We start from the raw sequence: 20,914 nt of genomic DNA on the forward strand, positions 1-20,914 counted from the left end.
GACAAGCATGAGTTTACCACTAAGTAATTGTATCGAAAACGTTCAAATTTGTTAACACTGTTATAGTTTTGAAATGGTGAATTGTAGCTATCAAAGTATAGCTGCAGTTTATCTGCAGTGTAAAGTCATATCATCTGTGTGAGTCCACACGTATATGAGGTTTACCTGGTCCTTAGGGACCGACCATTTGATGTTAAGTTGGCTCGTAGGTTCATTTATAAAGTATATGACTTTGTAGCAAGATCTCATTCACAACCACAGCGCGTAGCAAGCCATTTTTTTCGTGTAAGCCCGATAGCCTGCAAAGCTTTATACTTAAATAGTATTGAGGGCTTGCTCAGCCTTTCTAGCAAGAATCACGTGTAAACCCGGGCCTGATTTATGATGGTAGCTACGCCCCAGAACCACAAATAATAAATATAGTTGGCCTCATAGTGTTCAGCATCCTCGATAATCTCCAGGGTATACGTTACGATCACTCTCCACCATACCCTGGATGCATCCACGATAATTATATTACCTCCCTTTGCTGGCTCTCACAGTAGCCAATCAGCTAAGCCGCCGTTACATCCGCGCTTGCCAGTATCAACAAAGATAGCGGTCGCAGTCGCGAAGGTTTGTTCGCAGTGCCACACAGATTTTTGGGGAAATCATACAGACAAATTTACAGATCTGAAATTTTAAAAAAATATATGAAAGAACTCCTACCTCTTTCAGAGTACCTCTGCATCAATTGTGTTGCCAAGTTTAAACGGTTAGATAATTTAAGAAGCGAAAGTGAGTTGTGATTGGTTCGCTCAACTTCACAGCTTAGACACCTGATTGGATAAAAAGCCTGCAAAGGGAGGTAATGAAATCACCGGGCCAAGCCGTGGATGCATCCAGGGTATAGTGGAGAGTGATCGTAACGTATACCCTGGAGATTATCGAGGATGAGTGTTCAGTAAACCACAATGCATTATTAGGCAAGCACCCATAAAATCTCTCATCTTTTAATGAGTGTTGATACATTTCGAACTCCATTAAAAACTTTAATTTCTGAATTCTTGAACAATTTGATTTAGACTTTATTCTCAGCATTGTGAGTGAGTTTAGGTTTTTTGGATTTTTTTGCAATATCACGGCGGGGGGACACCAGAAATGGCCTTCACTCATTGTACCCATGTGGGGAATTAAACCTAGGTCTTAAGTGTGATGAGCGAACGCTTTAAAGAACCACTAAACTTTGTTTTTTGTTACTCTTTTAACCATTACGTATGAAAGATTTGTGGTTAGTCTTATGCGGAACACCAAATTTATTCTTTAAAAACTTGTGGTTAATTAATACCGAGCGATTAAAAGTGGCCAAAAAGTCGCCTGCTTCCCTCTCGCCCGCCAACGAAACCACAGACAGGTTACGTAACTCTGTCGCCAGAGCACTGCAGTGACGTCATATGAGGAACGATTTTCAGTTAGTTGTATAGAAAATGTGTAGCACGCTCATCATTTTGATGATTTCTCGACATCAACGACGACATGCCGAATCGTTGCTTTGCCGTCAATTGCTCCTAGGGGTCGGGCGATGGTGTCCCCATGCACAGATTTCCACCGGACCCCGCAGTTCGTGCTAAATGGGTTATGTTTGTGAGTGCGAAGCGAGCGTTGTGGAAGCCTGAAACGATATCTTACTTGTGTTCAGATCGCTTCACGGAAGTTAAAGAATCAAAACTACTTACTAGTTGTAGTAAAATATGCATATGATTGATGACCATAAAGATTTTCTATGACACAACTTGTAACATAACGATTTCTTCCTCGGAAGTGAGGTTGTGGTCGAAGTAACAATAATATTGTAAGTAGTATTATATTGACACCCACCTCGCTGCCACGAGAGAAATTGTTATGATATACGCTATGTCATGCAAAATCCTATTGGCCATCAATAAAATACATATTTTACTACCAGTAGAAAGTAGTTTGATTTTTAACTCGGTGAAAACAAAACCTAAATACCATTTATCCTCAGACTGGCGGATGTTCCCGACAGGGCGCCGCCATTTTTAAAAATAAAAAAATCTGTTAGAATTAATGAGATTATAGTTTGTTTTCATCAAGTTAGAAAATCAAGACTACTTTCTACTCGTTGTTAAATATGTATTGGAATCATAACCAAACGAATTTTGCATGACACAACTTATAACATAACGATTTCTTCCACGGAAGCGAGGTGGGGGTCGAAGTCACAATACTGCGCGATAAATTTCTTGCTACATTCCCATGGTTAATGTCCACTCACCAGTATGTAGATACTAGTCAATGTGCGTCTTTATATTTGGTCTTATAATCCTAATTAGTTTATTATCACACTTGTATGCATTTTGAAACTAAATAAAAAGCAGACGATCTGCTGATACTTATAGTGAATTTATAACAGAACTGTAATATCTAGACATTTTATAGTTTGCCAATGTGAATCATAATTCGCACACACACCCTAGTGCATGTTGTCTGTCTCATTACACTTCACGGCGAAAACAATGATTCTGTTGAATGCTACGACAAATGAATAAAAACAAAATGCAAATATTAAAATTAAAACAGATTAAAGTTATAGGAACAATATCAGGCCATTACCTTGTTTGAGGAATGTATCCACCAATATCCACAAAACTGTTCCAAATGATGTGTCTTTTAACAGTTTAATATACGAAAAAGTGATAAATCTTTTCAGGTATTGGTGTATAGTCTCATTGGTCACCCAAGATAGCACACCTGGCAACTAATTGCATAATGTCCGCCTTTCTTTAAAAACAGTAATTTAGTTAGCCAATAATGGGCAATCAATCAATGTATTGCCGGTTAATCCTTTGAAAGAAGGACGTTGTTTTTACGCAGACACCGACACGACAGAGTGTATTCAGTATAGATTAGTAAATCTACATACATAAACACTACCTTTTGACAATTCCGCTGTGTAAGATAAAAGTAATTAATCAATCAGCGTGTTATCGGTTAATCCTTTGATCGATGTTTATAATGTTGAATATTTACTCCAGACACAAGAAATGCCAAATGGGAACCTTTGTCGGGTAATCTAAGTGTGTTACCACTAATTATACCTGTTATAAATTCATTAACTGACCATCAAGTGAATGATGACAAATAACATGTGTAGGTTTATACCACCTAACACGGGTTACAACGAGGGAGTATTAATTGCTGTATTGCATGTGAAAACTTATGGGCCGACACTGTTTTGAGAATACAAACAGATTTTTACATGACATGATTAAATATCGAGGTAAAACAACACAGAAATGGGATCAATTTGGATCAGTCATTATACAAATAGGGCCTAACGACACCAATCGATTTTGACAGAATCGTCTATGAAAACAAGTTGTAACTCGGAAACTAGGCAAAGCAGGAGACAAAATTAAATGACAGTAGATTGTGAGAACATATAGCTTTCATTTTCCACAACAATTGTCACGATTTCAGGTTTATACAAGCCTGTAAACACGATAATTTACCCCCCTAAAATGTAGATGAATTCTGCATCGGTCCTCAAAGGTATTCCTCATATGACGTCACAGAGGCCCGCCGCTCTGATTGGTTGAAATTTCGTTCGCGGGTGAGAATTGTGCACTGTTGTCAAAAGGTCGATTTAAGTCAATTAAAGGTCGAAATGAGTAGTTTTAATGACGGGGTTTCATTTATAACGATGCCAGTTAGTGATTTATGTATTTGTACCCCCTAGGGTTTATGTGACCTTTAACCACTAGGCAACCCCACTGTTTGGGATCAGCAGTGGAGGTAACAGTTTGTCAAAGCTGTTTGGCTTCAGCATCGGCTATTATGGTATCTGCTGGGGCGGTGGGGTAGCCTAGTGGTTAAAGCGTTCGCTCGTCACGCCGAAGACCCGGGTTCGATTCCCCACATGGGTACAATGTGTGAAGCCCATTTCTGGTGTCCCCCGCCGTGATATAGCTGGAATATTGTTAAAAGCGGCGTAAAACTGAACTCACTCACTATGGTATCTGCTAAGCCTACAAGACCTTGTAACTACCGAAGACGTGGCACTGGCCAGTGGGAAGATCACTTTTAAAGTTCTCAAATGTCCAGGGTTACAAGATGACTCGAGTTTTATGTGCATGAAGGCAAGATAACGAAATATGAGAGTTTACAATGGTTTGGTTGTATAGGTTGAAGTTTTGATGGTAGCTCTGCCATGACCATGGAACCATAATTTGGTTTAGAGCAGATTTATGATCTGCACTAGTGAAGGCGAGTTGCCTGAACCTCTCCCCACATTTGAAACGACTTTTAATCAGTCAAGAGACTTCAGGCACTTTTCCTTCAGATATTTGATGTGTTGTAAGAATGCCAAATGACGATCTGTTATGCAGTCCATCAAAAATAATTTGGGATCCTTGTGCGGTTCGTATTTACAGCAAAAATGTACACAATTAGTTTTAGATTTCGAAAACATGAAGCCATGTAGGTTTGTATTTGTCTGCATACTCTTACCACGTCATCTATCAACACACTTGTTTGCAACATTAGTGATAATAATTTTAAGACTGAAATTGTAACATAGGATTCTGCCTTGAGGGTCGCCCTGGTCGTAGGTTAATAATCAGGTAGCGTTGAGCCAACTTGGTCTTCAAATTACCTGTCAAGACATGAATGAGATATGAAATGACATAATCTACCCCTCAACTCAAATTCATTTAATCTTTTAAAATGTTATGAATATATATTTAACATGTGATACGAGGCCAGCAGATTCCTATCGACTAGCGTGTGAATGTAGGTGTGTAAGAAGGTGAATGAGTGTTTGTCATAATGGAGAAAAACCTTCTTCCTCTGCACATCCTATAAACACCCACGAAATACACTATTACATGTATTGCTTGCTGGAACTCACATTACCCTGGGTCCCCGGGTGTGAGCTACCCCATTTGTAACAGGGAAGGAGGAAATAAAATATGTAAAACAAAAACAAAATGTAAGGTTTCCACGTTTTTGAAATATGCTTTCTCCAAGTCAAAACATTGAGACAGGATGTTTGTTTACAAAGGACATTTTCACAAATGATTCAGTGTTCAGTGATACTACTGTGTTAACGGAAACCACACTGGATGTTACTAAGGATGTCATTGTCTCCAAGTACCAGATTAATCGATGGTTGACCATGCGGTCCATAGTTGATGATATAGGGCAGTAATTTGATGGATCAGTATAATCCTTACCAGACTTAAGTATGGGGTGTTCATGACATTACGCCATGAAGGAGAAACATTGCAGTTGTTCATGCTTCAAATACACAGTCAAACTCTGTTGTGTCGAACTCGTCGGAACCAAGGGAACAGTTCGACTTATCCGAGTGTTCGACACATCCGTCCGTTAATCCTCGCCTTTGATCTTTTGGTAGCAAGTTTAAGAGCATGACATTTGATTGCGCGAATGAAGTTTTCCGTTGCAAAAACCAACTTTGACAGTTCGAGACAAAATGGTATTTGCACTTATAAGGGCTTTCGGGGACTCTTAAATGAGTTCGACACAATCGGGAATTCGAGACATTTGGGTAAAAATAATGATAAATATACGGAATATGGCAGGGACCGAGAGATGAGTTTGACACAACCGAGAATTCGTCTCAACCGATTTCAAACAATTTGGTTTCGACTGTATTATGTAGCTTTTCAAAACATGAATTGGGCAAGTGTCCCAGGAGCTTATAACAAATGTTGTCGGCTCCCCCTACAGAGCCATGAGTTGGCCCAATGCCGTTCATCCAGATCTAATGTGCTCAAATTGACTGATTTCTTTCGGTGTCTGTCAAACTAAGGGTTGTAATTAGAAGAGCTAAGAAAATGTTATTCTTTTCCCTTGAGTCTGTTAAATCATGTTCCACATTTGGAAATTGGTGATGGCGGGAATGAATTTTAGATACAGTTCTTCCATGACTGACGATTGATCTGTTTATAGGCCCATGTTACTCTTTAAGACTCGTTTTGTCATTTTAACATTCACGTGTGCACAGTAGGATGTCATCGGAACTATTTTCTGTTTTATTCCTTCTATTCCAAGATTTTGTCACAATGATTATCAAATCATGGTTTGCTTATATAAGGATTTGCAGAGATTTGAAGTTGATAGATCGGGAAATAGTTCTGAAGGACTAGGAGTGCTCCTGAAATTATCAGGTTACACAGTGTTTAAGAAAAGACCAGTTGGCCTTTATAAAGTTCCACTTTGTTGAAAGTGGTTTGTCAGCTTCATTGATAGTTGTATGTAGCCTGGTGGTTAAAGCGTTGGCTCGTCACGCCGAAGACCCGGGTTCGAATCCCCGCATGGGTACAATGTGTGAAGCCCATTTCTGGTGTCCCCCGCCGTGATGTTGCTGGAATATTGCTAAAAGCGGCGTAAAACCAAACTCAGTCATTCAGTCAGTTGTATTTATTGTTGGCAAATGGTTCCTCCCTAAAAGGTCATCGTGGACTGACCATTCAAACTCGTTAAAATATTTTGAATCCGTAAAGAGATGACCACTACATTTTTGTGAACAGTAAATTGCTTCACAGCTGTGACTGATTGCTGTTGAGGGTCCGTGGTTATTTGATCTTCTGGTCATGCCAGACAGGCAGTGAGCTGTTCCACGGATGATGCTGTTACACGTGCCCAGTGTCCTGTGCTTTGCGTATATATTGACAAACCTTTTCTATTTTGAGTAGATTGACGGATTGTTGAAACCTGATCAATGTTTTGTGACATTTGAAACCCCTCCTCCACAGATACCAGCGATAGCCTTGGATATTACAAATGGATTCAGTGTAATGGATTGTTTGTCACCAGCTTCAATAAATAAATGGGGTATTCTCGTCAGAAAGAAAAATGGTTCAGCACCTTTTCCCCACACCAAGCACAGATCGAGGACAGACTTTTGCTGCAGATAGATAGAAAGATGACACAAGACCTGTCTATCAGATTAAAGGTCTGGCTTCTTCGGCCCATGACAAACAACGGAGATCAGCATCACCAGAATGGCCCATGAGCCGTCTGGGCATAGGGCTCTAAACCAGCTGAGAGTTTTAAACACATATTAGGAGAGCGAAAGTTTCAAAGATTAAAAAAGAAGAAATCACCAAATCTATGTGCAAAATATTGGCACGACCAGCCGATTGATGGAATCGGTACCCGTCTGGACAAACTCGGTGGTGCATCACACTAAGGAGCACAATTGCCGGCTCCGGCGCCCTCAAGCAATAGATTCCCGTCCTCCTCGACACAGAGGCACAACCCAAGGCCAACTGATTGCCCTTACAACCAGCAATGGGTGGCTGGGGACACATTCTACCCGGTTCCCCACGGGATGGAGATATATGGCTTGCAGATGACTGAACACTGATAATACCGTTCTTCTACAGCTGTAGCACATGATTACATTATACAAATACTGAGATCCAGGCATACACGACTTGTCTGCCAACACCTAGGCTATGATGTATGCGGTTGTTGCAACAAGGTTCGCTATAACTCAAAAAGTATCATAATTTCGCACCCATCACCGATTACCATGTCCAGACGGAAACCAGTCTCCGGATCATCTACGAGCCCTGATGGAGTCCTCATTAGTATATTGTTGAACATAACAAAGTTTCATACTGCAGAGTTTTGTTGTATATGGCTTTTTTTGTCAATGTAGTACACTTTTGAAAACTGATAACTATACCTAGACATGAAATTGAAGGTTTGACAAAGACATCCACTGATAAATAATACATACAAGCTATAGATACAGATGAGAACTGAAGCAACCCGATGAGACACTGACGTTGTAGCAACGATGCCCTTGAAACCAAAACATTCTGTAATTCATGACGTTGGTTTTCTAATCATAATTATTATCCATTCCTTTCTTCTGTTTCAACTTTACGATGAGGTAAGGGGGTATCGATTACTTTGTTTTCTTTCGTCAAGTTAAAACAGTGGAACAAATCGATGCACAAATGAATCAGTAATAGACCAAACAACGTTTTCATGCGGAAATGTGTTTGAAATTTATCTCACCATGAAGTGGGTAATATTAATAATGTAAGACAATATGCACTGTGTGAATTTAAATCTAAAAAGATTCACCAGACCGTTATCCAGCTGACGTATGTTAACCCTGAGAACAACTAGGGCTGTATAATTGTGGTAAATGCGTGTCATTGTAAGTGGATTGCGTCAAACATCGCCTGTCCTTCAAGTCTTCAGTTATCTTGGTCCACACTCGAGCCGAAGGGAAACAACCCTTTAGTAGTTCTGAAACACTGCACCGCAAGCAGATGGGAATGAACATCTACCACCAGCAAGGGAGTCATCCACCAGCCATCAATCACACGTCAATAAAGCGAGACACACGCACAATTCGTAGATACATGAATAAAGTATCTTCTGACCATCAGTTTAATAAGCTGGAACCAGAAAACAGCTAATCCGGTCTTTGTATACATAGGCTCCTTATATGGTCACATTGGAGGAGATTTCTATCAAAATAGCTAACACAACAAGATCCAGCTTACTTATTTACCCCGATATTCACTCCAGTTTAGAATTCTCTCTGAACAATGTATACTGCTTCTGTACTAATAAATATTCCCAAGTGTGTAAAGCACAGTACTCTGAAAGTCACTGGATTTATCACGCGGTAATAGATCAGAACAGTACACCTGACGTGAGAAATGTTACATGCAAACCACATACAGTCGAACACCGTTGTCTCGATATTTACGGGACCAGGAAAAAATATCGACTTTTCCGAATATCGACACATCCGAGTTGGGCATATCATCACATACCAACATGAAAGAAATGAAAGAAAACAGTAAATTGCATGTCTATTATTTATTTGTCCTCACAGAGATCGGAAAATACACATGGTAATCTCGTCATAGTGTCCATTTTGAAATATACAAAAGTTGGATTTACTCCACAAACGAAGTGAAGAAATCAGAAAGTTTTAACTGACGGGTATTTGGTGCTGGCATGAACGCAATACTGGTCAACCACTCTTGATACATAACAAGTCCTTGTGTCATTCGACCTCCATCTCTCCATTCCACAAATCGAGTCAGGACGTCCGGGGCGTCGGTTGCCACGTATTGCCATATAATGCAAAAATACGTATTGCCATATGATGCAAAAACACGTATTGCCATATAATGCAAACCTCGTATTGCCATATGATGCAGACCACGTATTGCCAAATAATGCAAACCACGTATTGCCATATAATGCAAACCACGTATTGCCATATAATGCAAACCACGTATTGCCATATAATGCAAACCTTTTATTGCCAGTCAAAGGGAGAATATTCTTGAAAGGGACTATAATCAAACTGACTTATTTATGCTGGAACGTCACGTTCAAGATTATATGATCTAAATGGTCAGAAACAACGCTTCTGAATGTATTCCTGCTTGGGAATTCCTAGAAGTGTGGATGTAGTCCGACAGTGTTAACATCATTTCAAGAGTACAGGCTCATGAAAACCATAGGAACGTCAAAATGTGTATTCATACACTTATGAACGTCAGATTTGTGTCATGTGACCTGCCTCTGGTCCAATGGAAAAGCCGTATATCGTATAAACTTCACATTAGGAATAATTCCATATTGTATGACAATTGATGTAGGCTTCTGTGTCACCGCTCATGGTTTCTGGTCATGAATTAGCTGTTTAATAAAATTAAAATTTTAATTGAACATTGTCGTAAAATATTTTCAGTCGTTTGTTCCCGTATCTATTTTAATAATATATCATATATCTCGTTCAATAATATTATCAAGCTGACAATGAACTCGTGAAATCAATTACTGTTCACATCGTTCATATTGAGTGAGTGAGTGAGTGAGTGAGTGAGTGAGTGAGTGAGTGAGTGAGTGAGTGAGTGAGTGAGTGAGTGAGTGAGTGAGTGAGTGAGTGAGTGAGTGAGTGAGTGAGTGAGTGAGTGAGTGAGTGAGTGAGTTAGTGAGTTTTACGTAGCAGTCAGCAATATTCCAGCTATATGGCGGCTGTCTGTAAATAATCGAGTCTGGACCACAAATCACTCTACGCAATTGGGATACAATGACGTGTCAACCAAGTCAGCGAGCCTGACCACCCGATCCCGTTAGACGCTTCTTACGACAAGCATGGGTTACTGAAGATCAATTCTAACCCGGATCTTCATGGGTTACTGAAGATCAATTCTAACCCGGAACTTCACGGGACAGATTGTAAATAGAGCTTACACGAGCTAGTGTGTCATACGACTTATCATCCTCGATAATCTCCGGGGTATACGTTCCGATAAATCTCCACTATAGTTGAGAATGAACGGGCTCCACTATAGTGGAGATTTATCGGAACGTATACCCTGGAGATTATGGAGGATAACGACTTATACGAGTGTGAAATTTTATATTGCCAGTGCGAGAGCAATACACAGTTTTGCACGTTCATTTGTTTAATGTTCTCACAGACGACGAAAACAGAAACAATGGCTGCTAGGTAAAAGTGAGTTGCTAAAACCCAAAGGAAACGGCCTCGGCCTTGAAGTTGAAAAGTAACGATGCACTGGTCGTGAACCATGTACACATAGTCGTCAAAGACGTCGTGCACCATGAACACATAATCACCAAAAACGTGACACTCGTGTTTATGAGGCTTGATTGAATCTAGCTTGGACACCTCACCGCTTTCCTGATTGTCTAATGTTCTCAAGTATTCTCGTTTAAATAAGATACTCTCTAATTATGTACCAAACGGCTTCAAGCTCTACTTACGTAATATACATAAAATATGTTATTTCTCAAGAGTTATGTTCAACACAAAAGAACTCTTGGAAGCCATCAGTGAAGTCGATACCTTGATGGACCATAATATTCTTAGCGCTATTTCTCTGGGAAATCCTTATAAAAAGTTGTCAGATGTTTACGTTGTGACAATAATTGTTTACTGGCCATAGCAACAAGGATGGAAATTTCCGCATAGCTCTTTCAATGGGTAAAGTATTTAGGATTCAAGTGTATAGTGGATATCATGCCTGGGTATGGATTGCGACGCCGCAAGCATTGGTACTGAGCTTCGTCCAACGCTTCAAAATATAATCATGGGTTGGAATCTCGATTCGCTACCATTTCGTTCCTAGCTTTGTCAGCAACCCCTGATCGCACGTTTCAGCACGGTAGCAAAGGTCTGAGGCTTTCATCACTTATGTGTTCCCTCCCCTGGGGTGGTGGGGTAGCCTAGTGGTTAAAGTGCTGAAGATGGAGGTCACTCTGAAGACCCAGGTTCGATTCCCCACATGGGTAACAAGTGTGAAGCCTATTTTAGGTGTTCCCAGCCGTGATATTTCTGGAATATTGCTAAACCGAAACCGGCGTAAAATCACACTCACTCACTCACTCGCTCACTCGATCACTCACTCACTCACTCACTCGACCACTCGATCACTCGATCACTCACTCACTCACTCACTCACTCGATCACTCGATCACTCACTCGATCACTCACTCACTCACTCGATCACTCGATCACTCGATCACTCACTCAATCACTCACTCACTCACTCACTCGATCACTCGATCACTCACTCACTCACTCACTCATTCACTCACTCGATTTCAACCATAGATTGAATTATATAGATTTTCTATGTTGACGAAGGGCGCACCTGTTGCATATGTATTGATTTACGAAACATTTAAAACACCACAGGGTTTTTTTAATACTGAAACTTTTCCAGGTATAGATATACGGATCACCCCGCTCAACATCTGTTCCTTTAATGATTCACAAGTTTGATTTGCTGCCGTCATGTTTCAAGCCTGAACGTCTTTACATTATTTGGAGTTTGTGTCACCGTTTCACATGTTTGTGGTTTTAACACTTTTAGAATAATTAGTATAATACAGTCGCCTTACGTAAACGTCTTTATGTTTTACGTTTACGGATGTTGTGTTCAGGTAACATAAAGACTGTGAGACGGTCGGACATGTATATAGGGCTCTTCACAACGAGCTTAGTTAGATACAAACATGGGTATTACGTTCATGATTAATCACGTCACTAAACATGTTTAGATCAAACATACTTGAACACACACCCGTACACATACACACAGTACGCCTTTTCTCGCACCTCCATCTTGACCCATCTCCCAATCACACTCCGCCTCTTCTCCCACATCCATCTTGACCCATCCCCCTATCACACTCCGCATTTTCTTCCACCTCATCCTTTCCCCACCCCACCACCACCAACCCCACCACCAACCCCAACACACACACATCATCTTCCTCAACGTTCCGGCTACACTACTAACTACTTCTAGCACCTCCAAATTGACCCCTTCCCCAACCACACTCCGCATCATTTTCCACCTCAACGTTCCGACACCACTTCCCAGCCTACACACACCACCACCTACCAGCCACAGAGTACACCAACTACCAGTTACAGAGCACCACCTGTACCAGTTGCAGAGCACCACCACCTACCAGCTACAGAGTACACCACCCTACCACCACAGATCACCACCACCTACCAGCTACAGAGTACACCACCCTACCAGCCACAGAGTACACCACCCTACCAGCCACACAGCATACAGATCCACCTACCAGCTACAGAGCACCACCACCTACCAGCTACAGAGCACCACCACCTACCAGCTTACAGAGCACCACCCTACCAGCTACAGAGTACCACCACCTCACCAGTTACAGAGCACACCACCACCAGCTACAGAGTACCACCAGAGACCTACCAGCTACAGAGCACACCACCCTACCAGCCATGCTACAGAGTACCACCACCTACCAGCTACAGAGTACCACCACCTACCAGCTACAGAGTACACCACCTACCAGCTACAGAGCACCACCCTACCAGCTACAGACCCTACCAGTACCACCCTACCAGCTACAGACCACCACCCTGACCCACCACCCTACCAGCTACAGAGCACCACCCCTACCAGCTACCCACCACCATAGCACCACCCTACCATCTACAGACACCAGCTACAGACATAGCACACCACCCTACTGCAGACCACCACCCCACCAGACCCTACCACATAGCACCACCTACCAGCTACAGACCACCACCCTACCAGCTACAGACCACCACCCTACCCAGCTACAGACCACCACCCTACCAGCTACAGACAGACCACACCCTACCAGCTACAGACACACCACCCTAGACCACCACCCTACAGCTACAGACCACACCACCCTACCAGCTACCAGCACCAGCTACACAGACCTACACACCCTACCAGCTACATACCACCCTACTAGCACCCCACCACCCTACCAGCTACAGACCACCACCCTACCAGCTACAGAGCACCACCCTACCAGCTACTACCAGCTAGCCACCACCCTACAGACCACCACCCCACCACCCTACCAGCTACAGCCACCACCCTACCAGCAGACCACCAGCTACAGACCACCACCCTACCAGCTAGAGATCATGTTATTTGCGTTATTCACTGTCGTCATTTTCCGTAATTTATTCCTGAATTGTTTCGCTTTCAGCTTTTTGAAAATGTTTATTTCCTTTATTTCGTCATGGGACATCAAATTCTCCTGTGCCATTGGTTGTAGTTTGGAAATTAAAACTATATTTAACTGAACTATATACACAGATCTTGTGCACAGACTATCATGAAAAGTGGCATCAAAGGATTGAGTCAAATACTATGTCTTTTTATCGGAAATAGATGTTGCACTGATCGATACTTTGTGATCCTACAGAGCTATTTGTAACTGTAATTTCTCCACTAATGAACATTTCTCACAGAAACTGGCCTCGTAATGATGACCACATATCTACCTTGTACCCTGCGTTAATTGCAGGTTTCACCTGTCCGTGTTTGCACCTGCTCACAGGTAAACAGACGCCCTTCACCTGCTGTGGTCAACCATTGTCCAGGGTGGATAAGCTTGTTAACGCTATACACTGACTAATGGATCGCAACATTACAAAACCCTGCCATGATAATTACGTTTGATATATAATGAGCTGGTTTACTTCTCACATAGCAACGATGATATTGATTACTGTTATACGGCATATGATCCTAAGCTCATGATGACGGCTGAGCCCATGGGAGGTCATTTTACAACATTGTTTTGTAATAGTAATCTTCACACATTGTTCTTTCTCAAGACCTTGTGCGAACTTGTGTTCCGGCGCAATATTCAACCCGTTTGAGATTTTTCCCAGCAGCAAATCTTTTAGAGAGAAATGAAATACGAGTGACAAAAACCTTTCCACAGCCACAAAAAATATCAGTTAATGGCAGAGTTGATTAAACAATTCCGACTGGATCGTGACCGCGACTTTATGAATCACCATATAATGGTGATGCCACCGGGTGTTTGCGAAAAGGTGACTTTATCCTGCCCAACAATAGTTTCCACGGTTTGTTGACTCCGACACAAAGGAGCTAAGTTAGGCGCACGTGTTAGCTTATTTGATACATGGTGAGGCCATTAGCATACGATGGCTCTGCTAGACATATATCAGGACCCTCAACCAACACAGGTTCTGAGGATCTTGTCTACCTGTATCTCCGGTGAAGTAATGCATCAATAAAATATACATCACGACCGATGCTTTGGATTGCATCTTAACAGGTCTTAAAAGAAATATATATTACCGTTAAAACGTTGTTTAACCAAACACATAAACTGTCGTGTAACGCCTGGCTTAAGGGGTTCATAGTCGGTCTGTTTAAATCTCAAACTGTGGTTGATCATGACAACGCCATGAACGTGTTCAGTCTTTGCCAATATTGTTGACATATTTCCATCAATTCACTTGGTCATTTCCAAATAGGAAAACTGTCGATAATTGAATGGTGAACGCGGTGGACCATGATTTAATCGGCTACGACGATCGCACAGTGTGTCAATGCTTCAATAACTGTCAATGCATTGTATTGTTCGTCATGGAGTGATGGGTTCGTTTCTTGATGTAATGAATTAATTGTTGCCATCCGCGGGAGAGTGTACACTACCAGACAAAAGAACCATTATAAAGAACCATATGCTTGAAAACTGGATTTGATCATAATGTTATTAAATGGTCACCAGGCTGAAAAGAGTGGATACGGTGACATGCTTCAACCCAAATCCTGACGACCCGATCCCGTTAGTCGGTGAATACCGGTATTAAATACACTTCCTCCAACAAGGCGGGAACACCCAATATTGTGTATGTGCTTCGGTATAGGTCAGTCTGACAGCACAGTAATACTGTACCATGATGTCTTGTTCTGCATGAGGAGCAGTGAGTGACTGAGTTTAGTTTTACGCCGCACTCAGCAATATTCCAGCTATATGGCGGCGGTCTGTAAATAATCGAGTCTGGACCAGACAATCCAGTGATCAACATGAGCATCGATCTACCTGATGGGAACCGATGACATGTGTCATCCAAGTCAGCGAGCCAGACCACCTGATCCCGTTATTCGCCTCTTAAGACAAGCATGGGTTATTGAAGATCAATATTCTAACCCGGCCCTTCACGGGTCCAGTAGAGATATGAATCAAGCAGACATGTAGTAGGAACGCTGAACGAAACCATTTGTGAATGCGATCTGGCGACTGTCAAATTGGCAGAAAACAAATGCGATCGTGTTTAAGTCCGAACTAAACGTTTTCTACCCATTGGACGGCGTTCTGTATATAATCGAGTTTGGATCTGACAATCCAGTGATCGACATCATGAGCACCAATCTACGCAGTTGGGATACGATGACACGCTTCAAACCTAGATCCTGACCACCCGATCCTGTTAGTCGCCTTTTACGTCAAGCATGGGTTGCTGAAGACCAATTCTAACCCGGATCTCCACGGATGACAAGCATGGGTTGCTGAAGACCAGTTCTAACCCGGATCTTCACGGATGACAAGCGTTTGTTGCTGAAGACCAATTCTAACCCGGAACTTCACGGGAGACAAGAATGGGTTGCTGAAGACCAATTCTAACCCGGAACTTCACGGGAGACAAGTATGGGTTGCTGAAGACCAATTCTAACCCGGATCTTCACGGATGACAAGCGTTTGTTGCTGAAGACCAATTTTAACCCGGATCTTCACGGATGAAAAGCATGGGGTGCTGAAGACCAATTCTAACCCGGATCTTCACGGATGATAAGTGTGGGTTGCTGAAGACCAATTCTTACCCGGAACTTCACGGGAGACAAGCATGGGTTGCTGAAGACCAATTCTAACCCGGATCTCACGGATGATAAGCATGGGTTGCTGAAGACCCATTCTAACCCGGATCTTCACGGGAGACAAGCATGGGTTGCTGAAGACCAATTCTAACCCGGATCTTCACGGATGACAAGCGTGGGTTGCTGATGACCAATTCTAACCCGGATCTTTATGTTGTTGCTATATTGATTTGTTCGATTGTGTGTTGAACTGTTGACACTAACATCAGCTGGTAACGTTAACATGCCCGTCCAGAAACACAATCTGGTTCATTATTGTTTCTAATGTAACAGATTAATGGATAGACAAAGGTTAGATGGTGTGAAAAAAAACACCCAGAAAAACACAAAACGTATGATAACCAACTCATGATAACATTCAAATTAACTAGTTGACGGTGTAATGCAGTGCCATGTCTAATTTTTCAATATTTGTGGAAAGATCCATGTGAACACGTAGACTCTGAGAAACCTTACGACTATGTCTTTCTTGTTTTCTTGTTGTTACCGACTCGTTTACTGTTTATTCGCTTAGGCACTGTTGGCACTGTGTGGTAGCCTGGTGGTTAAAGCGTTCGCTCGTCACGCCGAAGACCGAAATTCGATTCCTCACATGGTTAAATGTATGAAGCCCATTTCTGGTGTCCCCCACCGTTCTATTGCTGGAATACTGCCACAACGTTGTAAAACCATTCTCACTCACTGCAGAGCATGCAGGAGACGCACCGTGATCGAGCACCTGCTGCCATACCTTTGAATTCTACAATCTAACAGCAAGCATTATGTTGTCACAAAATCGATTGTCATAAATAAGTGTAATTTTCACAAAGAATGATCTCGTTATTCACACGTATTACAGCGTGTTAAACCGTTTTGAATAAAAGTAATGAGACACAATCAAACACATGCAAGGCGAGTATGTTTGTAGCGTTAAGTCAATAAGGTTTAATTTACGGATTGCGAGGTGTGGAATCTATCAAAATCTATTTGTAATAGGCTTGATTAGGTATTATATTCTTAACTAATAAACTTTATTATTATCGCCGGTAGGAAATATAGATATGTATTACACATATAATGTACATACTGGGTACTATATTGTGCGCCAGTAGAAAATGTATCAAACGTGAAGTCCACTTTCAACAGGCACCTTCACTATACCCTTGTGAAGGATCGAAATGTTGCGACCCCCAGAGACTATTATTTCGTTATATCTGACAGGGTGTTCCCTAACAAGTGTCTCAAACATCCAGTTTTGGAAATTGCAAGATTTAATTTGAAACGTTGCTCTTGCAGACAATTATAGCTAAAAACTACCTTTCCACACCATAGTGATTCCGCGTAATGAGTAGCTCAGATGGTGAAGAGAAGTATGCGTGCAGTTATTGTTATATAAAATATCATGAAATAAATCTATTTACAGACCACTGTTATAGTTTTCATGCGACATACCCGATATGTACGATATAAAAATGATGTAACCATTATATTCACACTACAAAAAACACGAATTGTTCACCAGCATGTTTTAAACGATTTCCAGGGAGAAGTGGATTCTGAGAAACGGCAAAAATCAATGTTCAATAATCAATAATTTACCCTGATGATTCCACGTGACCTATTCGTGTTTTGCTGTTTTCGTGTTTGGCTTATAGACAGACAGACTAGTTTATTCAGTAAAAGGCCACAGGCAAATCATAGTGTCATTTGCATTAGATAGTTTAGTGCACATGCTGTGTAAGAGGAACATTTTTAAGTGCTGAAGTACATGATACAGAACAATACTGACATCCCTTATAATACAAACATTATGTGTTTTCATTATGTGAATAAAATTGGCATTTGGATCAAAATCAGTCAAATATTTCTGAATATATCTTAACCTTAAATCAGAAAAACGTTCACACTTAAGGAGTACATGGAATTCATCTTCAATAACATTGTTTGGCTTATAAGACTCGCTTAACCTGTAATTCTCCAACACAACGTTATGTTACACACTCATGTACTTTTAGTAAGTAGTATATTTAGTGAGTGAGTGAGTTTGGTTTTACGCCGCTTTTAGCAATATTCCAGCAATATCACGGCGGGGGACACCAGAAATGGGCTTAACACATTGTACCCATGTGGGGAATCGAACCCGGGTCTTCGGCGTGACGAACGAACGCCTTAACCACTAGGCTACCCCACCGCCCCAGTAGTATATTTAACTTATATTGAATGACATATGAGTTACATGTATTATCAGTTGATGCATTAGTTGGCTCTGTACATTTGTGACAAGTATAACTGACAACAACTGTATTTTTATTCATGCATTATCCCGAATTGATCCATACCTGTATGTAAGTGTATATCTAAGATGTTACCCTCAACAATCCATGTCATATTTATGTCTAACATCAAAATACAAATCCACATAATATGAGATGTGCGATATTAACTTTATATACTCTTCATAAAGGTGGGGCGGTGGGGTAGTCTAGTGGTTAAAGCGTTGGCTCGTCACGCCGAAGACCCGGGTTCGAATCCCCACATGGGTACAATGAGTGAAGCCCATGTCTGGTGTCCCCCGCCGTGATATTGCTGGAATATTGCTAAAAGCGGCGTAAAACCAAACTCAGTCAGGCAGTCTTCATAAAGGTTTAAAGTGTTTCAAACAGATTGCATCTGTATCACGACCGAAGTGAAAATCCCTACAAATATTGCGAGCATCTACAAATATCGGATTTTATCGGATTTTATTGATATTATATAATATATGATCAACATGCAGAGGGTGCACGATGTATCAATAGTTTAGCAGCTCCACCTAGTGGCGAGAAGGGAACGAACTGATACTGAGGCTGGCGTGGACGTCAGTATCGATTACCTGGGTTACAAAGCTGCTATTGAATAAGTAGCTGGCCACAGGATCCGGTCACCTTGTGTTCATTCCAGACCGTCATCTATTGATCCCAAGTGTGGAAAAGGTGCATTATTAATTAGCTCTGTGGAGATAATAGTGAATTTTGTGTAACGACAGAGTCTTGACGGGGTCGGTGTTGTGGAAAGGCTGCAGTGACATCTTCACCGGTCATCGACATGCTTCTTCCAACTCCCTCACAACTTATACATACGTCATAAATTAAGCTGGAAAACCTAAGGAAAATGTTTCATGGCGATAGTAATGTATACATTTGATTATGAGCGCGTCAAATGGATCATGGCAACGCCTGGCAACACCAGAAAAGACGTCTTCGTTTTATTGACCCGATAATGTGGAGAGAGAGAGAGAGGGGGAAATAGACCTCACGTATCTATCTCCATATCCACCAAACCGTCATGTATTATATTCATACTCAGCACCATCCCTGAAACCCGATCTCTCCAATTGTGCGTGAGTCAGCTTGTTACAACATTCAGAAAGAATAAATTAGAAATTAAATACAATGCGCTAGAAGGACAAATGACATATTGTTGTACTTAATCATGTACTTAAGTTAGGTACATATGCCACAGGCCGGCGAGGTCTTCGTAATGGTCAATTAAACATTATTCAATTACTGACTTCTATTACTGGATTATTATTAACACGCTTTGTGTGGATTACTATTGAACTCCAACAGGGGTGTGGGGTGTTGCTATTTGTGCATGTAAACAACAAAACGACGTTACATAATATCGGGAGTGGTGGGGTAGCCTCATGGTTCGGTTCCCCATATGGATACAATGTGTAAAGCCAATATCACATGTCCCGCCCTGACATTGCTGAAATATTGCTAAAAGCGGCGTAAAACCAAACTCTCTTACATAACATATCGTGAACTTCTAACGGACTAAATGTCACAATGGAGATGTGTCGAAATTAACTTCCGAACATGAAACGGACACAAACAAATGCAAAAACATATTATTATTGTGTCACATATTATGTAACGCAATAAAACACTTAATAATATAATAATAAAATGTGATATGCGCCTAGAGGACTACGAGACACACTATTTTATATATTTCACCAACATAAGAATATATTTAAAAGAATGAACGAATCGTGGCTATGTATAAACAATTACTGATTATACAGAACAATTACGTCTGTTATACATTTTGAAAGCTGATGCAGCTAAGAGATTTACAAGTATGCTATTGTCCAGACTGAAGATTGAGAGTTGATTTACATTCAATACACTATTATATTTTAGGTCACAATACATAGAGCAACTGATCAGAAACTGTACGTCATCCTCAATGGAGGCACTGTCACAGAACTTACATATATTATTATTAGGATTGTTTTAGGACACGTAACTCTGCAAGATTCTATTTCCAAAGAAAGAGTACCACATCATAATGTTCTCAGTATATTACGGAGACCTCGGTAGAATGTCAATAACATGAGATTTAGGTACCATTTTTTACATTCCTATTTGGTTGCCCTCGAACATTCCAAATTTCAGTACTGGTGTCAAATTTGTTCTCGTCACGGTTCCCTTGTCTCGATATGGTTCAAATGTTGCTGATGTAATATTAAGTAATAACTCACTCACTCACTCAGTGTTCCAATTCTGACAATCCAATCAGTAAATCAGTTAAAAAGTATGATTTAAGTCAAATTAGAATATATTATACACATCTAACACTGGTAAATTAAGGAGGTTAAATATATTAGAAAC

General features: G+C 41.1%; 1 protein-coding gene across 1 annotated transcript; it reads left to right on the forward strand.

The window, feature by feature from the left end:
• Positions 1 to 10,514: 10,514 nt before the first annotated feature.
• On the forward strand, positions 10,515 to 13,014 carry LOC124261610 (extensin-like). Its single transcript, XM_046695950.1, has 2 exons — positions 10,515 to 10,525; positions 12,351 to 13,014. Exons 1-2 carry the CDS (start codon positions 10,515 to 10,517, stop codon positions 13,012 to 13,014), a joined length of 675 nt encoding a protein of 224 aa, XP_046551906.1.
• The last annotated feature ends 7,900 nt before the right edge of the window (positions 13,015 to 20,914 follow it).

Source organism: Haliotis rubra, unplaced genomic scaffold (assembly GCF_003918875.1).
Source record: "Haliotis rubra isolate DU_JTF1 unplaced genomic scaffold, ASM391887v1 Scf800, whole genome shotgun sequence".
NCBI lineage: Eukaryota > Metazoa > Mollusca > Gastropoda > Lepetellida > Haliotidae > Haliotis > Haliotis rubra.